The sequence below is a fragment of the Miniopterus natalensis genome, chromosome 1 (genome assembly GCF_054644295.1).
Source record: "Miniopterus natalensis isolate mMinNat1 chromosome 1, mMinNat1.hap1, whole genome shotgun sequence".
Lineage (NCBI taxonomy): Eukaryota > Metazoa > Chordata > Mammalia > Chiroptera > Miniopteridae > Miniopterus > Miniopterus natalensis.
In genome coordinates, this window is record NC_142081.1 from 21,067,247 (window position 1) to 21,088,813 (window position 21,567).

At 39.7% G+C, this 21,567-nt stretch overlaps 3 protein-coding genes across 3 annotated transcripts in view; 1 reads left to right on the top strand and 2 right to left on the bottom strand.

Moving 5' to 3' along the window:
• The window catches only part of LIN52 (lin-52 DREAM MuvB core complex component), an 81,668-nt gene extending 79,268 nt beyond the window's left edge, over positions 1-2,400 (bottom strand). Inside the window, exon 1 of the mRNA XM_016208195.2 lies at positions 2,349-2,400. Within this exon, the coding sequence (XP_016063681.1) occupies positions 2,349-2,379 (31 nt within the window). The 5' untranslated portion in view covers positions 2,380-2,400. The remainder of the gene's footprint in view (positions 1-2,348) is intronic.
• Positions 2,401-2,930: 530 nt separating this feature from the next.
• On the top strand, positions 2,931-21,360 carry ALDH6A1 (aldehyde dehydrogenase 6 family member A1). Its single transcript, XM_016208192.2, has 12 exons — positions 2,931-3,005; positions 8,592-8,651; positions 9,924-9,998; positions 10,162-10,323; positions 10,521-10,599; positions 11,026-11,328; positions 12,677-12,798; positions 14,107-14,296; positions 14,596-14,777; positions 16,372-16,551; positions 16,811-16,909; positions 18,962-21,360. Exons 1-12 carry the CDS (start codon positions 2,958-2,960, stop codon positions 19,064-19,066), a joined length of 1,605 nt encoding a protein of 534 aa, XP_016063678.1. The 5' UTR covers positions 2,931-2,957; the 3' UTR covers positions 19,067-21,360.
• Positions 15,640-21,567, bottom strand: part of BBOF1 (basal body orientation factor 1) — a 31,702-nt gene continuing 25,774 nt past the window's right edge. Inside the window, exon 12 of the mRNA XM_016208193.2 lies at positions 15,640-17,044. Within this exon, the coding sequence (XP_016063679.2) occupies positions 17,033-17,044 (12 nt within the window). The 3' untranslated portion in view covers positions 15,640-17,032. The remainder of the gene's footprint in view (positions 17,045-21,567) is intronic.

A 21,567-nucleotide genomic window follows, 5' to 3' on the forward strand; every position in this document is an offset into this window, starting at 1 on the left:
GCATAAATAAATGGAACAACAAATCAATGTTTCTCTCTCTTTCTTCCTTTCTAAAATTTACTTAAAAAAAAAAAAGACATGTAAATGTCCTAATCTTTTTCAAATTAACATTATTTCAATTAAATTTTAAAGACGAGGGCAGGTATAACACTAAAAATAGAAGTAAGAGAGCTAGGCAATGGAATATTTTAGGATGATAAACTTTTTTTTTTAATCCTCACTTGAGGATATTTTTTCCATTGCTTTTCAGAGAGAGTGGAAGGGGGAGAGAGAGAGAAAAAGAGAGAGAGAAATAATGATGTAAGAGAAACACACCGATTGGTGCCTCCTGCACACACACCCTGACCAGGGCCAGGGAATGAACCAACAACCCAGGTCCGTACCCTTGACCAGAAATTAAACCCATGACCCTTCGGTCTGCAGGTCGACACTCTAATCACTAAGCCAAACCAGCCAGGGAAGGATAATATACTTACTTAGAAGCTGAATTTAAGTTCAAAGTGTTCAACTTGATTTTGTCAGATAAAAAAAAAAAAAAAAAAGATTAGGTGGAGAAGCGAAACTTTGTAAAAGATGTGACTGAAAACTTTTAAAAATAAAGAGTCCTAAGAATAACAATGGAAATGGCTAGAAGATCAAAGGAAAAAATATATAATGTTTCTAATACTCTTCTTTCTGGCTAAAGAAAGGGAAAGAAATGGAGAGAAGAGACAAGGAAAAATTAAACACAAGGAACACAGCTCTATAATCTCCAAAACTTATAAATCTAAAAATAACCTCATAATAAACTAATATTTTTAACAGAAATTACTTCTGCTTCTATCACCTGGCTTTTTTTTGGGGTGGTAAAATATACATTTTAAGCATACAGTTCAGTGACATTAAGTACATTCACAAAGTCGTGCAACCATCATCACGAGCAACCATCATCACAATCCATGTCCAGAACTTTTTCAACTTCCCAAACTGAAACTTTGTACCCACTGAACAATAACTCCCCATTCCCTTGGCTGACTATTTAAATCTCCCCATCCCTTTTTTTCCCTGGCAAGAGGACATTTTAACCAGAGGGAACCCAGGCAGGAGAATCTCTTTTGACTCTGAACACTCATAACTTTTTATACAGTTTACCTGCACTCAAAAAAACTTAAGACTCGGTTTAACTTGAAACTTAAGCCATATCAACAATATTTATGTATGTATCAAATCATTCTTTCAACTATAAACAAGACAGACTTAGAATTTATAATCCTGTGTGAAGGGGGCAAAGGTAAAAGACTAACTATGCTGACAATGAAGGTACTGAGATAGTGAACAATGGTGAAGTGGGGCAAATCCAGATACTATGCTCTGGGAAAGCCTCTCTGGGAGGTGACATCTAAAATAAGACCTGAAACGGCAAGCGTTTACATGTCTGATTAATCTTTACCTCTTCCAAAGCACCTAGCTTTATGCCTTTCATACAGTCAATGTAGCTTTCTTGGCCTCAATTTCCTCATTCCTGAAACGAACTTCCAAGATTCCTTCCAAACACAAAATGTGTTGGTTTGAGGAGGGTAAACTACATATCAATGAAATGGACGTGGGGGACCGGGGCAGAAGCAAAAATTGAGTTCAGAAATGGCTGCAAGACTCTAATTCTCTAAAGCAGAATCGAACGCAAAAGCACATGGGGTATACCAAAATGACTTAGCTGCTGCGATAACTTGCATCTTAGACAATATAAGCAGATACCGTTCATTCCCTCAGCCAGAGGAAACATACAGTAGAAGCAAGGGAGGTTGAGACGTGTGCAAGACTACACTAAAATGCTCAATTCTCATTTTCCTTGGGAAGCTCATGGCGACGGGCCGGGAAGGTCCCCCGCTTCTCTAGCTGCCAGGACAACCGAACCAATCTGGGGAGAAAGAAGAGAATCTGTTTCCCCTGCGGTTCAGTCCTGGGATAAGGTCAACCACCAATCCCAGCTAGGGTTGGAGAGAACACTTCCAGATGATCAAAGATAAGAGAACCGACCCTTCGATGGGGCGGCCCAGAAGAAGAAAACTACAATAAAGCACCTCCTTTCCCCCAGCAGTATCTCTTCCTCCGCCCTCAGGGAAGCTGAGGCTATGGGAGCGGCAGGGCCCGGGATGAGTCTCCCGCGGGTGCCCTCCTACACCCGTCTGGTACACAGCGGGGAAACTGGGCATCTCCGGAGCATCTGTGAAGAATCGGCGAGCTGAAGAGGCACCCGCATCCCAAGGAAGAGACGTGGAAGGGAAAAGAGAGGAGCCCAAGTTTGACGGGCAGACGGAGAGCGGAAGTCGCCAGGGGAGCAGGCGAAGGATCTCTAAGCCGGCTCTTACCCTCTGTGGGAGACGCCATCTTCCAACCCATGTCACGTGACGTGGCCAACCGTCGGCGGGAAAGCTAGGCCCCACAAGCCACGCCCCCAAAGAGAAACCCTATCCCCAACTCCTACCTAGTCCCATCTGGTTTGCCCCACATAGGGCAGTCTTTGCCTAACCCCGCCCCCAATGCTGGCCACACCCCCTCACGCACTGGATGAGGTGGAGAGCCTGCAAAATTCTTGGAAGGTTTTATTTACTTTCTTCAGTGAGGGGGTGGGGCTGCAGTCGTCCCTGTAGCCAATCGGGGTTCCCGGTTAGGGGGCGTCTTTCCTGCCCGCTGAATATAGAGCACCCAAGTTAGGGGCGTCTTCCCTACCTCGGCCAACAGAATTTGCTGAGGTGGGAGAGCGGAGAGCTCTTTCACTTCTGACCAATCGCCTGTCCCTAAAACTGGGAGTGAGGGGTGGAGTCAGGAGTTAGGGCGAGTGATTGGCTAGGGGAATGATCCTTCCCACCAATGAAGAGGTGCGGCAGGATGGAGGGGTGAAGTCTGGCAGCGCAGTTCTTCAAGGGAGTCACGGGGAGTAGAGGCACGGGGAGGCGGAGAAGAGGCTGCCGAGAACCATGGCGGCGGTAGTGGCGGCGGCCGCAGTGCGGGCTCGGATCCTGCAGGCGAGTGAGGGTGGCGCCGTGGGGTCGCGAAGCTAGGAATTGGGTCCTATTCCGTCCGCTCTGTGAGTCAACCCCTTCTGGGCCTACCCTGCTGTTCCCACAAGACCTGTCCGGCCCTGTCCCACCCCTCTCACTCGGTATCCGCCCCCGTCGCATCCAGCCCGGGACAGTCACCCCTGCCCCTCCCACCCTTTCGCTTTTGAGCCTCCCCAGGTGTGGCTCTGGCCCACACACCTCCTCTAGCCCTGCCTCGTTACTGCCCTCACCTTTCCTCGGACCTCCCACATTCTTTCCCTTTCACCTCTGCACCTGCCACCTCTCTCCCCAGAAACTCCCCTCTGGTCACCTTTTTTAAGAGCTTTTTCGCCTGCCAGGAGCTTCCAGATTGCACCCTTCCCCCACTCTATATCACTGTCTATAATCCGAGCCAGGGGGTGGGGAAGAGGAGACACACGAGGGCCGAGGGTCAGTGAATGAACTTTGAATCTCTTTCTCGAAGGGTACACTAGGTTTCCCCCCAAAGCAGCCGTTTGCTAAGCTATTTTCCCCAACTATGGCTATTTGTTTTTTCCACGGGCCATGGGCCGTCCCCTTGCTTGCCAAGACTGTTAAACTTTCTCTCAGCAAAGTTACAGTGCTCATGTTGGCAGTAAATAAGAACACATTTATGCTACTAGTTTGTCCCAAGCACATGCAAGGGACTAAACATCACTACAAGAAGTGTAAGTTCCCAGTTCCTGCCCCTAAGTCAGTTTTTAGTGGGCCAACATACCCTCAACACTACCCATGGGGGCTGGGGTTGGGTTCCTCTAGGAAGCCAGCCTAAGGAGAGGTGGTGGAGCTACAAGAGCTCATGCCTGAGGCCTGTGACCTCCACCTCTTTATAGCCTTTCCCCTGTTCACCGCTTAGCAAGGACTTAGAATGAGGCAAGTTTTACTGCCGACAACATTCTGCAACCTGCAAATAACAATATTGCCCCTCTTACTCATTACTTCCAGCCTGGGAATTTCTTTATATTGTTGGACTTCTAGATAATATTGGTATTTACCAGGTTTTAGTGAGTTCTACTGCAGAAACTTAATCATTTTTAAGATTCTTAGAGTCAGCAAAGGTTTAAATATGCTATTTAATGGGAAAATGTGGAGAATGGGTTGGAAAGGTTTGTCAGATGATCTAGCTTCAGTTGTATATTTCTTGCTGTGATCCCAGTTGTTTTTCCAGTATCCTTTTTTAATAGTAGGAAAGTGAAGTGTCCACCCTATGTTTTCTATTTCTCCTTGAAATCTTTTTTTTTTTTTAATATATCTTTATTGATTTCAGAAAGAGGGGGAGAGAGAGAGAGAAACACCAATAATGAGAGATTTGTCATTGATCAGCTGCCTCCTGCACGCCCCCTGCTGGGAATTGAGCCTGCAACCTAGGCCTGTGCCCTGAACAGGAATTGAACTGTGATCTCCTGGATCCTAGACTGATGCTCAACCGCTGAGCCACGCCCAGCCGGGCATCCTTGAAATCTTTTAATGAAGCTGACTTTTTCCTTTTGCCTCCTTTCCCTCCCCTCAATCATAATGAGTCATTAAAAAGAGATCCTTAAGAGGGTACTCTATTTTGTTTTTTACATCAAGAAGAATCTCCCTCCCCGTGTACTTTATTTTAGAAATACACTGTTTTCTCAATAATTTGAAGAAACTTCTAAGTTGAATTGGAAAAAACAGAAATAGTAATCCTTAGCCAACTAGTAGTTACTGTAACATGAAACTGATAAAGACTAGTCTAGATTCCAGCAGTCATGAATTTGAGGATTACCAAAAAGATGTGTAAAGGAGAGAGTTCATGTTTTCAGTTACTTAAAGTACATCATCTCTGAAATAGTGGCTAGTAAAATTTCGAACTTCTGCTCCTGTGGTATTATGATTCCCATTCAGAAAACCAGTCTTAAAGAGTCTCAGTGACTTGCCTCAGTGATGCGGTATAAAAAGCACAACCCTCGGCGGGTGGCTCAGTTGGTTGGAGTGTCCTCCTGTACACTAAAGGGTTTTGGCTTCGATTCCAGTCAGGGCACACACCCAGGTTGTGGGTTTGATCCCTGGTCAGGATGCATGCAGGAGGCAACCAATTGATGTTTCTCAGATTAATGTTTCTCTCTCCTCCTCCTCCTCCTCCTCCTCTCTCTTTCCCTTCCTCTGTCTCTAAAAAAAAAAAAAAAATCAATAAAAACACATCCTCAGGTGAAGATTTAAAAAAACAGCATAGGCTTCACAGTCATACCTGGATTCTATCCCAGCTCCACCATTTCTTGTTTTAAGATTGTTTGTGAAGATTAGAATTAATGAATATAACAAAGTAAGTTACCTAAGACTTACGACTAAAGCCATCCAAGGTTTCCAACTAGTAACTAAACTCAGGACTTAAGTCTTGTCATCTCTTTTTGTGTCAGGCACTCTCCCCAGGCTTTGGGAAAGGAGAGGTAAATAAAATACTCACTGAAAGCTTCCCTATTGTAATGCAACAATAAATGCTAAATAATAGGAGTGCACAGAGTACTGCAGGAACATGTGGAAAAAGCCTCAAACTCAACCTGTGCAATTCAGGAAAAGCTCCCAAAAGCAGTTGGCTCTGGGCTTGAGTCTTTTTTTTTTTTTTTTTTTTTTTTTTTAGAGAGAGGAAGGGAGAGAGATAGAGAGAGAGAAACATTGATCGGCTTGGGCTTGAGTCTTGCAAGACTAGCAGGCCTTTAGCCAAGGGGAGAAGGGACTTCCTGGTAAAAGAAATAGCAAGTACAAAATAAAGAGATATTTATTTACAAAATAAATCTAGAGAGCAAGAAGTTTGGTGTGACTGGACATAGGATAGTTCAGCAGCAGTGCTAATGATTGTTTTTTGGGAAATGAAGAAAAGATAGGAGATCTAATCTATCAAAAACTATGTGATAATGTTTCATTATACCAGCAGTGCCTTTTATGCCCTCTTGACAGCAGGGAGGTTGTGTGCAAGTGAAAAAATAAAACTGAGTGGCCTAGAATGCTCAAGTTGGCTGATCCATGCATTTTCTTCCCTATAAGAGAATATACATGAAACAAAATTAATATCAAACGATTGCTTGGTGAGTATTCATTCTTTTTGTTCTGCAAAATAGTACTGAGTGCTTACTCTGTTCCAGGAATGGTGCTAGGGCCTGAGGACACAACCATCTAGTGCTCTAAGGAGACAGAGACTTAATAATTAAACAAGATGTTATTACATAATATGACATGAGAAATAGAGGAATTTGGGTATTTTTATGAACTCTACAATCAGGTACTTAGCCTAGAACTGAGATTGAGACTTAAAAACTTTTAAGTCATGCCCTGGCCAGTGTGGCTCAGTTCGTTGGGCGTCAGCCTGTGCACCAAAAGGTTGCTGGTTCAGTTCCTTGTCAGGGCACATGCCTGGGTTGCTGGCTCAATCCCCAGTTAGGGGGCGTGCAAGAGGTAGCCGACTGATATTTTACTCTCACATTGATGTTTCTCTCTCTGTCTCTCCCTCTCCCTTTCTCTCCAAGAAAATAAATAAAAAGTTTTTTTTAAAAAGAAATTTTTTTAAAAAGTAAGCAGCAGGAAACGTTGGCTCTAGAACACAGGTACACGGTTTAGCCTTAGATTGGAGGACAGACACCACTGAAGTCAGTCCACAGATACAGATTGTGCACCTCCGTCTCCCAGTCACTTTGTCCTCATAGAGTTTGCTAGCAACCTTCTCCATTATAAGAGGGGGGAAGGAAAGAAGGATGAATATAGTTGCAGGTCAGTTTTATAGATTTGCTACTAGGAGGTTGAGGAAGTTCTCATCTGATGGTTTCTGTTTCCTCTGAAATAGGAAAACAAGGTCAGCTCTTGAGAGTAAGAGGGGAAGTAGCAGAGTTGGGAGTTTTAGGGGAATTGATAAGTTTTGAAATAGTAAGGAGTGAGAGCAAATAAGCATTTATAATAATAATAACAGCATTTAATGATCACCAATGATTTTTCATATCTGTACAGTCTTGATCACAGTAACTCTGTAAAGCAGGTGAACAAGAGAGATACAGTACCTACCCTAATGGAACTTACAGTCTTTTGGGTAACAAACAAATACCCAGGCAATTACAACAGAGACAGATAAACCTAATAGGAGAAGTATTGACTGCTATGGGAGTACAAAAAGAGGGACACCTAATCTAGTCTGAGGTGAGGGAAGTCAGGTCCAGTGGACCTTTCTTTTGTTCAGTAGATATTTATTGGACACCTACTATGTACCAGGTTGTTATTGGGAACATGGCTATAAATAAGACACAATGGGCTCCAGGAGAGTGTTGGTGGTTTGAAATAGCTTTTGTGAGGAATGGAGGAGGAAGCAGACTAGGCATTTGGAAGGTTTGTCTGCTGCTTCAAAGGACCAGCACCCTTTCCTCTGAACAGTGCTACAGATGCACAAATTCTTGCACTTCATGCAGCTCTAAACCTTTGGTTAGCATGGTCTCTGTTAGCGTGGACAAGATAATAGATTATTAGATTGCAGCCTTTTATATTCTACACCCAAGTATTTCAAATTGTTCACTTCGATTAGACTTTAATATTTCTTAAATCAACTTCCATAGCTTATATACAAACTATTTATTTGGAGACTTATTTTATTGTAACTCATCCCCCTCCAGTATTCTGATTATATCCTATAAGATACATGTGGCATTTTTTAAAATAGTTTTATTGAAATAAAATTGGCACGAACTGTATATATTTAAAGATTACAATTTGATATGTTTTAATATTTGTACACACCTGTGAAAACATCATCACAATGAAGATAATGATTATATCCAGACCCCAAAAAGTTTCCCTCATACTCTCTGCTCTCCACCTCCCCCGTCATTGTTAGGCAACCACTGATCTGCTTTCTGACACTACAGATTAGTTTGCATTTTTAGTTTTATATAAATGAGTCATACAGTATATACTCTTTTTATATCTGACTTATTTTACTCAATATAATTACTATAATTATTCATGTTGTTGCATGTATCAACAGTTCATTTTTTTTTTTTATTTCTGAGTAATAGTCCAATATATGGGTATACCACATTAGTTTCCTATTCACCCACCCAGTGTAGACATTTGGGTTGTTTCTAAGTTTTGAGATATTACAAAAGCTGCTAAAACATTTGTGTTCAAGTATTTGTATGCACATATTACACTCATATTTGATACTTGGTTATATACTGTCTTATATTCAACACCTATTGTATTGGATACCATGCTAAGTGTTTTCTTATTGTTAGATTTATGGTGACTACATTTTCTAGGCTAAAAGTTAGTAAAATATGGACTGATGACAAAAAATATTTTTTAATCAGTACTGGCCAGAAATTGAGGACACATCATTACAGTTTCTTTTTTTCTCAGTTGCTGTATCTGTCTCATGTCTTTTCTTTTTAAATATTATATGACCTTTGAGAGCAAACATCAAGTCCTTTTTCATATATCCACAATAACTAGTATAATATTAAGCATATAGTAAATTTTTAATAATTTTCTGCTCTCATTTGTCAAAATAATCATTCTTTTACCTCACAGGTTTCTTCCAAGGTGAACTCCACTTGGTATCCAGCATCCTCCTTCTCTTCTTCTTCAGTGGTGAGTTTATTTGACATGAAAGGTTGACTTCTGAGAAGGAATCCAGTATAATTTTGGGATATTCCCATTTATCTTCTTTATGTAATTGTGACCAGAGTGTATGTGAAACTTTCTATCTTGGTTTTCTTATTTAATATTATGTCTATTATGCTGTAAGCATTTTCAGTATTGTAAGATGGTCTTTATACATAGTTAGGACTTTAGTGGCTGCATTATATTCCATTCAGTATATATAACCTGAATTAACTCATATTTTCCCCATATAACATTGAGATTGCTTCAGTTTTTCAATATTGTTTTACAAACATTTATAGTTTTTTTTTGTTTGTTTTTTTTTTATTTCTTTTGGATTATTTCTCTTCTAAAATAAGATTACTGTGTTAAAAGATATAAGCATTTGATGGCTTCTAGAAGTTTAGTTGACCCTTCCAGGTAATTTGTACTTCTTCAAAACCTTTAGAGTTGTTTTTATAGACCTTGTGCTTGTCATCCATTTGCAATACCTAAAATCTAATAAATAGGACTGGTGCTCAAACTCCTTTCTTTATAGAAGCCTGTACACGCTGTAACTTAGTAGTCCTTCACCTTTTTTGGTCCACAGACCCTTTTGAAAATTTAATGAAAGTAAGCTTCTCAGAAAAAAAATCACAAATATAAACATTTTAAAAATATTTTGAGCCCGACCAGGTGTGGCTCAGCAGTTGAGCGTTGACCTAGGATCCAGGCGATCGGGGTTCGATTCCCGGTCAGGGCACATGCCCAGGTTGCAGGCTCAATGCCCAGTCAGGGTCTTGCTGGAGGCAGCCATCAATGACTCTCTCATCATTGATGTTTCTATCTCTCTCTCTCCCTCTCCTTTCCTTTCTCTGAAATCAGTAAAGATATATTTAAAAAACATATATTTTGATAAGAAAGGTAAGACATTATCATGGTAATGTGACAGAAAATCAGCTGGGCCAAGAAGTCACAATGGCTAGTCTTTGTTAACACAGAATCTGCTGCTTTTTTAATATAAGCTTTACAGTGACGTATTTACTCATGAAGTTCCACTGTGTGGTTAGCTGGAAATTTCCAGAGAGATCACAGTATTGAGAGGCTCTTCCAAATCTTAACAAATACTGTAAACAAGTCTATTGTGTATTGCTTTCTGAGTGGTAACATTTCTAGAGAGCAGTAGATTCATTATCAACCTGATTTCCTTCCTCTTTGTGAAAGTGAGAGAAGTAAAGCAATTAATACAAAGTTTTGTGTGTATGTGTTCTTTTTTTTCAGCCAACTGTAAAGCTCTTCATTGATGGGAAATTTGTTGAATCCAAAAGTGACAAATGGATTGACATCCACAACCCAGTAAGCAAAACTGCTTAAACTGACTAGCCTAGAATTCTGGAAACATGGTAGGAAAGTGGGGACCTGGGTGTCTATCGTGAAGCACATAGTTGCCTTTGTGGATAGATGAAAAATGGAGAAGGTGGGCAGGGGCAACGGATGATGTGCTGCTTTTTCCCATCAGGCCACCAACGAGGTCATTGGTCGGGTCCCTCAGGCCACCAAGGCTGAAATGGATGCAGCTGTTGCTTCCTGCAAACGCGCTTTTCCTACATGGGCAGACACTTCAGTATTAAGCCGTCAGCAGGTCCTGCTTCGCTATCAACAACTTATTAAAGAAAACTTGGTAAGAAATTTGAATGATGCCATTTTCCAGCACAGAGGCCATTTTAGCTGCGCTCCCTCACTCTGCAGTCCAGAGAGATAAACCATGGCTCTCTTTATCATACTACTTCTCCCTCAGTTTTGTCCTTCCTTGGCTGTCTGAGAACTAAAAGGAGGTAAATCCTTGCATTGGTTTCTATTTGTGTGTTTTCTCTCTAGAAAGAAATTGCCAGGTTAATCACTCTGGAGCAAGGGAAGACCCTAGCTGATGCTGAAGGAGATGTATTTCGAGGCCTTCGTAAGCTGGGAGTCCCTCATGGAGAGTTTCAGGGACTTTTGGGAAAGGAGCGAAGGAAAATGGGAGGCAAAGATCCTATAATGAGGGATTGCTTCTTCCTCTATGTTGATTTTGTTATCCCATGGTATCTTTTTTTAATACATGTGGAAAATGGAAATGCTTCTTAGCAATCTATGAAATTGGTTTACTTCATTCTTTGTTTTACTCAACTGATCTTCCAGTAGGTATGTACATTTCACTATCTTTTTCCCACTTAGAGAATCTTGTTTTGCACAACCCCTTCACTGAGAAGGTCAAGTTAGGGTTTCTTCCCTCTGTCATTGGCCTGAGCCACTCCCTGCCCTCAGGGCTTACTAGGGCCCCGACACAGCTAAGTAGTGTACAGTGTGGGTAGCTGCTGGCCTGACTGCTTCTTCTCTGTTGCAGAGGTGGTTGAGCATGCCTGTAGTGTGACATCCCTCATGCTGGGAGAGACCATGCCATCCATCACCAAAGACATGGACCTTTATTCCTACCGTCTGCCTCTAGGGGTGTGTGCAGGCATTGCTCCATTCAATTTTCCTGCCATGATCCCCCTTTGGATGTTTCCCATGGCCATGGTATGTGGAAATACCTTCCTAATGAAACCATCAGAGCGAGTCCCTGGAGCAACTATGCTTCTTGCTAAGTTGCTCCAGGACTCTGGTGCCCCTGATGGAACACTGAACATCATCCATGGACAACATGAAGGTAACTGCCATTCAGTACGTGGCACTTAATCTGGCTGCCAGATAATGGTGTTGAGTGGTGATGGGGTGTTCTAGCCTGAGGAACCTAGGGAGGAAGGAATTTACTGATAGTAGTCTCCATGTTTGAAGGTAATATTTGTTGACTGTTTTGCCATCTGTGTGCTAAGGTAACTAACTGGCAAATAGGAGTGCTTTCTTGCCATACAAAATACTGGGACAAAGAAATATGGATTAGGGCAAGATACAGATAAAATTGAAGGAAAAGTTTTTACTTCAATGTTCAGAGAATTTATGAAGATATTTAACTCAGAATTTTTAGACCTCAGAGACTGAAGAAGGCCTTCTAATTCATATAATAGCTACTACTTAAAAAGTGCTTCTGTGTTTTAGGCACTGTTCCTAGTGCCTCACACATGTTATCTCATTTCATCTTTATCAGAACCCTTTGAGATAGGTGCTATTATTTTTCCATTTTAGAGATAAGAAAATTGAGGCATAATAAAATTAAGTAATTTTATTATAACCAGGTTGTGTATTTACTATGCTATACTTTTTGGTATTTTTAGAGTGTACTCTTTCTACTTAAAAAAGTTTTCTGTAAAATAATATGTTGTGTTATGCTGACAGCAGCCTTATGCATTTCAAGTTTACTATATCTGTTGATTACGTCATTTTCTCGTGTTTAATTTAATCTCATATTGTTTTGTACAGAAGTATGCTGTATAGGCTTGTAGCCTATGAACAACAGGCTCTACCATCTAGTCTAGGTGTGTAGTAGGCTATACCATCTAGGTTTGTGTGTGTGCACTCTATGATATTCGCACAAAGACAAAATTGCCTAATGACGAATTTTTCAGAATGTGTCCCCGTCATTAAGCTCCACATGAGTGTACATGAGGGCACAATGGTATATGAGAGTTCTGGTATATAATGACAGGTAAAGAAATAGCACATTCTTAAAGAACAGAAGTGTTAAGTATTGAAGGGCTGTTATTTTGGAGAATTTTATAAGTGTATTTGAGCCCAAACTGAGGACAGTGCCGGGAAGCATGATCTCAAATGCTCTGAAAGGCTGTTATTTTGGAAGAAATTAGGAGTTGTAGCCTTCAGAGTTAGAGGTGGAAATTCTGGAAGAGCAAATGAGAAAAATAAGGGGAAGAGGCTAAGTAGAATTTATAGTTTAAAGAATTAAGAGGACAAAGAGAGAACCTCAAAATAGTAATCCAGCATAGAAACACAAAAGTGTGAAAACTCCTCCCTCATAGCAGTGGGAAAAGGGGAAATTTGTGATATTGAGAAACCCATAGCCATTTGTTCCTTTATGGTAATCATTTATTTTCTTCTTAAAGCTGTAAACTTTATTTGTGATCATCCGGATATCAGAGCAATCAGCTTTGTGGGATCCAACCAGGCAGGAGAGTACATCTTCGAGAGAGGGTCAAGACATGGCAAGAGAGTTCAAGCTAATATGGTGACTTTTTATTCCATTTTCCTCTGTTATACATATTGAAATTACCTAAAAACGGTCCTTCAGCAGAGGGGCCACTCATCCCACTCTAATGCCAGTGTTTCCTTATTTCCATTTCATCCTGAATGCCTTTCCTTTAATGATGAACTTTATGATGAGTTTTCTTCTCAGTCATTTTAATTGCCTTTTATCTTATACAACAAATTTTGGTGCCAAAGGGCACATTTTCCTCTGATTGTTCCGATTCTTGGGGCTTCAGCAGTAAGCCGGATTCTGGCGCTGGCCCTTCCTTCCTTCACACCATAGTTTTCTAGCCCTTTATCCTTTCTCTCCTTTCAAGGCGTCTCCTAACTACAATGTCAAAATATCTTACTCCTTAAGAGCCCAATATCCCCATATGAGATGTGTGGTTTACTTGGTTATATAGTTTTGCTGTTCTACTAATTCCTTGTCAAATACTTGACAGTTCTTTGATACTACATATAAAGTCCAATTGCTACTTTCTCACCCTTTGACTAATGTTGCATAAAGGATAGCCACCTGTGCACAGGTTAGAAACCTCATGACGTGCCCACTTATTTCTTTTCATGGCTGAATGTGTGTTGGCCAGTTTGACTTAAGTTCCTCCCAGTTCAATATTAATTTATTGAGTGAATTCTGTGTCTAAGAGTATACTGTGTGTAATGGGATAAAATTAAGTAGCTGACATGGTATTTATTCATGCAGTCAATTATAATTGTATCTGAAAATGTATGTGTGGAAATGACCAGATGTTATAATACATAGTTCATGAGGCTGTGTATCTAGAAGCAAGCCAGTCTGGGGAAACTCTTTCCAGAAATTAAGTATCAGGAGAGGGCTACCTCCTATTTTGCTTTTCAGCTGGCTACTGGCATTATTACTGGCAGTTCGTTTACACTGCTCTTCATGTAACTGGAAACCCCAGCAGACAACAAATTCTTTCCTTTCTAAGGAAAGAGAAGGGAGTTCTCATTGGTTCCTTGATGCAGTGTTTAGCCTATCAGTTTGACTTAATGTGATGATTGGGGCTCTCATTTTTTTTTTTTGTTTTGATCTAAATAAACACATATCAGCTTATTAGCTGAGAAGGGAAAAAAATGTAACCTGTAGATTTGCTCAGTGTTACAAAGACTTTAGCAGTATGAAAATAATCTATCCTCAAAGCAGCAAAGGATAAATTCTCTAGTCCCTACCTTAAATTTTCACTTGAAATCTCAGATTATTTGCCTGATTTCTTAGCCTAATTGTAATTTGTCAAGGAAGATTCATGTACTTTCTGTACTTCTTTAGGGAGCCAAGAACCATGGGGTAGTCATGCCAGATGCCAATAAGGAAAATACCCTGAACCAGTTGGTTGGGGCAGCATTTGGAGCTGCTGGTCAGCGCTGCATGGCTCTTTCAACAGCAATCCTTGTGGGAGAAGCTAAGAAGTGGCTGCCAGAGCTGGTGGAGCGTGCCAAAAACCTGAGAGTCAATGCAGGTAATCAGTTATCTGCCTAGCTGCTTTAGATTTTGCATCTGTGGCACCAAGCTCTTGGTTTTAGCATTGGCATTGGCCATCAGGAACAATCATATCAGTTCTTACCATTGCCTCTTTTTTAAAAAAAATTTATTTATTAATCTTTATTGTTGAAAGTATTACAGATGTGTACCCCCCACCCCCCAGTAGATCCCCTCCATCCTGCATCTGCCCCATCCCCAGGTCTTTGGATTCATCTTTAGTTGGCAGTCATAACTTATGCTAATGTAGACCTTAAACACTTCTGTGTTGTTTTACAGGAGACCAGCCTGGAGCTGATCTTGGCCCTCTGATCACCCCCCAGGCCAAAGAGCGAGTCTGTAATCTGATCGATAGCGGAACAAAGGAGGGAGCCTCCATCCTTCTTGATGGTAGAAAAATTAAAGTCAAAGGCTATGAAAATGGCAACTTTGTTGGACCAACCATCATCTCAAATGTCAAGGTAAACAACTCTGGATTATTTATTTATTTCCCAGATATGGGAGCTGAAGGCACTTTGGAGGCTATGGAATCTCATCCCTCCAATTTATAAATGGGAGAACATTTAATGACTAGAGACCTCATCTTTTGCTCAGATAAAATTACTCAGTTATTTTATCTAGAGTCTGAATAAACCTCCCCTCTCACTCCTAATCTCTTTCCACTCTACTAACAGTCAGCAAACTTTCCATAGCAAGCTAGGTAATGAATATTTTTGGCTTTTCAGGGATATATAATGTCTGTTGCAACTAATTTCAAATAATTTTATATGCCACGATTGATTTTTTGAGCCATTTAAAAAATATAGAGCCCTGGCTGGTGTGGGTCAGTGGTCAGACTGTCAGCCCAAGGACCGAAGGGTAGTGGGTTTGATTCCCAGTCATGGGGGGCACATACCTGGATTGCAGGTCAATCCCAGGCCCAGTCGGGGCGCATGCAGAAGGCAACCAATCGATGTGTTTCTCTCACATCGATGTTTCTCTGTCTCTCTCTTTCTCCCCCTTCCCTTCCACACTCTCTCTAAAAATCAATGGAAAAAATATCCTTGGGTGAGGATTAACAAAAAAGAAATTCTTAGCTTGTTGGCTGTACAAAAACAGGCAGCATGCCACATTTAGCCCAATGGCCCTATTTTGCCAACTCCTATCTTATCTTATACTTGTTACTTATTCGTTTAATGTTAATTTTTTCTGCCCATTCCTTCTTGCCCCTAGCTTATAGCTATTGCAAGTGTTTCCATCAACATGCCAGACACCCAATATTAAGTACTTACTGTGCCCTAAATTTAGCTACATTTTCACCAGGAAGTGACAAAAAAAAAATAATTTTTATTTATCAAATAAAATTTTTTATTTATCAAAACTCAGCTAAAATTAATGACTAAACTGAGGTTAGGAGGCTTTTTAAAAAATATATATATGTGTGTGTCCCCTGTAATCCTGTTATAATCCTGAATAATTGAGTTGAATGTAAGTATAGTAGAAATTACAAAATCTCTTGCCAAAGAACCATGGAGGAAAAATCCACTTATAAACAATAAATACAGCCAACTAGCTGCAGTGGTAAAGGATGTTTTGAGTGTTTAATGTGACCTGATATCAAAATATAAATGTACAGACTCATTTGGGAGGCAAAGGAGTGAATGAGAATGGATTGTTTATGTTATAGAAAACTTAACACAGGGTTTCTTTAAACAGAAAATTTCTCCTGTGGTGTTTCTTATATTTGATTTATAAAAAAATGAATTTTCATGTAAATTTTCAGTAACATAATAATTGTATAAACAGGTTATACAAGTATAAAAGAGGGAGCTAGTGATGGGTCATGAGATCTGTAAAAATATAGTGCTTAAAGGAAAGGAGTGTGATTGTACTTAATGGGAATTCCAAATTGTTGATATGATTGGTAGCTTGGAAGATGGAACGTAGCAAGAAAGCACATTTTAAAAAATGGTGGTTAAAAATGAAAAGAGATTACTAACATGTAAACAGTGGGTACTAAAGTACTAAATAAGCATAAAATACTGAATTCTTTTTTGGATGCATTACTCCTGGTAGCCAAATATGACCTGTTATAAAGAGGAGATTTTTGGTCCAGTTCTTGTGGTCCTGGAGACAGACACCTTGGATGAAGCTATCAAGATTGTAAATGATAACCCATATGGAAATGGAACTGCCATCTTTACCACCAATGGAGCCACTGCTCGGAAATATTCCCACTTGGTGGATGTTGGACAGGTTTGTGAACAGAATTTTTAGGAGAGTCTCATAGCCATTTACTGTTTCCTGGGGAGATGGTAAACAGTGATCAGTGGCTGCCCCTCTGATCTCCCACAATGCCCCATTTCTCCCTCAGGAATAAAATGAGATGGATATAGGGTGGAAGGTGGGTATATAAAATTGGTCTCTCTAATGCCAAGCATTTATGCTTCTAAGTGGAGAATTCCTTCGTTTGAGTTCTTTTGTTAATATCTGACGTGGATTTGTTCTGTCTTAGGTGGGTGTGAATGTCCCCATTCCAGTGCCTTTACCAATGTTCTCATTCACTGGCTCTCGCTCTTCCTTCAGGGGAGACACCAATTTCTATGGCAAACAGGTAACTAAGTTTTTTAAAATGTCTTTTCCTCTAAGAAACTTCAACATATTCAGGAACAAGGATTCTGCAAGGAAAGGCCTGCCAGCAGCCTCTGTGGGGTCATATATTGTTCAGCAGTGCTTGTCAGTGGGTCCCCTGAAAAGAATGAAAAGGGAACAGAGTTTTAGGGAAAGAGCATAAGCAAGTCCAAGCCCTTATATATGGCCTTTCCTCTGCCTGGAACCCTCCTCTGCCTCCCCATTTTCATCTCCCAACTCTTAATCACCTGTCCTGTCTCCGCTTAAAGAATGGACTGCTCCAGAAAGTTCCTTCTGACCACTACCAGCCCCTCCTCAGCTCAGTTGGGTACGCCCTCGTGCTCCTGCTGCACGTATTTCTCCCGTAGTGTTATTTGCTAAACAAATTTTATTGAGCACCTTCTTTGTACCAGACACTCTTCTAGGCACTATAAGTACAGCACTGAACAGGAAAAATAAAGCAGATCTGAAACCAAATTGCCTGGGTTCAAACCCCAGCTCAGCCAGTTATTAACTGTGTGACCTTGGAGGATACTCTCTTTGTGCCCCAGGTTTCTTCATCTGTAATATGAGAATGACAACAGTACCTATATTTCATGAGGTTGAGGATTAAATTACCACCATTACCACATCCTTCAGCAGGTGCATATGTCCTAAGGCAGGAACAGGCATGGCATGTTCAAACAGCAGAAATGGGCTGGAGCACAGGGAGGGAGGGAGTAGGAGAGTTATACAAGATGAGGCTAGAGAGGTAGGCCGGGACAAGTCATGTAGGAATCTTTACGCCATGTTAAGAAGCCCTCATTACACTTTAGTTATTCACTTATCTGCAGCACTAAATAACATTTTTTTTCTATACTGGTCTCCCTTTTATAGGTTAATAAAAAGTTAACAGTGGGATTGCATAGCAGAATATGACAGTGTGGCCAACTAGCTAAGAAAAAACTTTGGATATTTGGAGGCTGATTATATAGTTTGTGACAAAAGTCACAGCTTTTGTAAAACTAGTTTGATACTATTAGCAAAAGTTTATAAGTTACTCTATAAGTGAGGCCTCTTGGAGGAAAAGACTGACCTCATATAAAGTTTAAAGTCTTAAATCCTCAGGTAATTAAATTGCTAATTTGCATTCTGGAAAGAAGACATGAAAGTATCATTCTTACCTAATAAAATGTAAACTTAGTTATATCTTATATTGAAAGTATGTAATAATCTCTAAAGTTGTTTTCAGTGTATTAACATGGTCCAGATTTTGTCAAGTAATTATAGAAGAGTATTTTACTCAAACTAGTGTTTTTTCCTAACAGTATCTTTCTAGTTTTCTAGTAGTTTGGTGTTAGATCTGTATAGTCTATTCTCTTTTGCTCAAGCCTACTCTTACAAAATAAACTATGTATATATAAAGACTTAAATATGCTGAGCTTTTTTGGCTTGCATGTTATAGATGATTTAGAAGTGAATGTGTATATCAGACATTTTACTTTAGATTTGTAAGATACTGTGGGTTTTACTACTTCAGTACAGCTGTTCATCACTGACAGTTATCAGAAATGCCTAATGTAGATTTCATTCCTTTATTGCTTTTTCTTCTTCAGGGGAGGAGAGATTTGTATGTCATTTCATTTTCCCCTCACACATTGCTGTGAGGTGGGCATTATGTCACAGATAAGGCCCAAGGTTAAACAGCAGTCAAGACCTCAGAGCACATGATATTCAGCTTTAGAAACAGAATGACCTATAAGTTTAACAGATTACACTGTTGAATTTTTCCATTTAGATGCTAATGCTCTTGGCTAGTTTCAACATAATGATAACTAAGGTTCAACTGTTTACTGTGCCAGGTATTATGCTAAATGTTTTAGATAAATTTACATGAACAATATATTGGATTTTAGTTGTACCTATTCCTCAGGTAGGAGGGTGAGTAGCATTTCGAAGCACCTCCTTCAAAAGTTGATTAAAAGAGAAATCATGAAACCTCCCAAAAATATATGCTAACTCTCTCTTGCTCTATTTTTTCCTTTGTTCTCTTTAGGGCATCCAGTTCTACACTCAACTAAAGACCATCACTTCTCAGTGGAAAGAAGAAGATGCTACTCTTTCCTCACCCGCTGTAGTCATGCCTACCATGGGCCGTTAGAAACGAGTTTGTCCCAGATTCAGTCCATCCTAAGTCACCTCCCTTTATTCTTGACCACCTTCACTTGCCAACTTTGCTCAGATCAGATCCCTGGAAATGGAATACCTTGTAACTAAAATCTTTCTCAGGACCATGAGTCATTGCAAAGTTGCTATAGGGAGACTCCTGGTGTAACTCTGAAACCAGATTTTCACTTACTCTTCATTCTTCTCGTTTGAGGTAGCTGTTGTGAACTGTGAAATGCTTATCTGGAATAAGAGCTTAGACCTGTTTTCTAAAAATTCTCCCCTTTTCTGATGACTTGAACAGAAGATTAGTGTTTGTAAAGAAGATCTTCCGTAATTGGAAGAGGACTGCTTGGATGAGGAAATAGCATACAAATTCACCCTTTGGTTGACTCTCAGACACAGCCCTACGTAATTGCCAGGGGGGATACCCCTCTGCCAGGCTTTCCTGAGCCTCTCACCCCACACTACACAAGATACAGTCCATTACTACTTATGCTGCAGTTGTGACAACTGCTTCTTTCTTTTTGCTAAATGCCACTTTGTCCTAGTGATTCATGACCACTAATTCTATCCTTGTCTCTGTTCCAACTTCTTAAAATCACTTCTCAAGGATACCTCAGTATGCATTGGCGAAATTGATGTTTTGTTGTGTGTGCCAAATGTTAAATTTCAGGGTTGCTGCAGCAATCATTAATTAACGATTCAGTCATTAACTCAGATGCCAATAAGAAAACCATTTCAAAAGTTATTTTAGTCCCAGAAATCAAGGGATGTTTGCTTTAAGCAAGTCTAACCTGATAGTCTTTGCCGAATGTTTTATGTTGTTCTTTCCTCTTGCATTTCTCATTAATTAAACTTTTTAATAAAAGAATCCTTAATATAGAATAATTGACTAGGGTCTAAGAATGTTAAAGCTTTTCACGACAGATTTATTTTGCTACCATTAATTCAACTGTGTCTTTATGCTTGTTTCTTTGATGTAGCTAAACTTTAAGTCAAATAGATATGGAAGTGCTAAAAAGAATAGCTTCTGTCTTTTTGTTCTACATCCCGATTGAATCCTATCTTTCTGATACAGTTTTCACCCAGTGAGCTAGGTGGAGCCTTCTGGCTCTGATAGAGTAAGTAATCTCAGGTCCTCAGCCAGATGGCATAGGTCATTTATTTTCCTGTTTCACTGTTAGTCATGTGGATAATGCTAACCTACTCCATGGAGTTAACTCAGTGAATTAAGGCTAGTGAAAACCTTGAAGAGGATTGTGCACTCTCCATATTTTAGGCTTATTACTACCACCTACTGGATAGAATGTCAAAATTTTCAATCACTTAAGGCAGCGATTTTCAACCTTTTTCATGTCATGGCACATATAAACTAATTACTAAAATTTATTACATTTTTTTTGCCAATCTGGAAAAAAAAAAGGTATAATTTTGGTTGTTTCACAGAAAAATAATAGTAATTACCTACCCTTTATGCTCCACAGTGACTTTTTAAAAAATTAGGTGCCTGTACTTGTATATAAGGATTTTTGGTACCAAGAATTAACCAATCAGAGGCAACCTTATTATGTAACATGACTAATAAGTGCAACTATATTATATGACCTATATATATATGGTTCAAGAATGCATTCACACCAGACAACTATTGTTGTGTTGGATGTTGTCATTTTTTTAATTTAACAATCTAATGGAAAAGAGGTCAGGTATTGCATATTTTAAAAATTCTTGTAGCACACTGGTTGAAAATCGCTGACTTAAGGTGACTACAATTTTAATAAAATACACTTATGACCCTACTGGGTCTTCCTGATTTGTTTCATATTTGCCTTCCTAAAGGTGAAGCAGTAGAAATTTATAGAATGACCTTTGTTTTTTTCTCTTAGCTGGCAACAGGTAGTGATATTTAATCCAATCCAACAACTACAGGCTGGATTGAATAAAAGGTCATATTCTCTAAATTCCAAGTGGAATTAAGTCAGAGAGAGTCCTAAATTTTCCTTACATTTAAGGGAAATCACATTTTTTAAAATACTAACTAATCAGAATTATGTTGCTCTAATTGGAATCAACTTACTTGGCTAGCTACTTGTTACTCAGAAGTTTCTTGCTTCTTAGATGGAAAAAATATCTGTACAGTTACATTTATGCTAATAGAAGCTAAAAAAAAAAATCAGTATTTTGTTTTCTTTTTGCTCTGATGTGGCCTCATTTGAAATTTCTCTGATTCTACATTGTACTGATTATGAATAACAAATTACAAATAAAAAGCTATTAAAAAGAAAATCTGGTATTTTTTTTAAATGGTGCTATACACTTCCTTATAATGCCCTTGTCCCGTAGCTTATAGTGACCCCAACTTCCCACCTCTGTCCAAAGCCAAGAGTTACATAGTTGTTATGTTATAATTCTTACATAAAAGATAGTGTATATTTTGGCTAGGCTGTGTATTTCAAAAGGCAAATTATAGGTTTTCTACACTAAGAGGCAAAA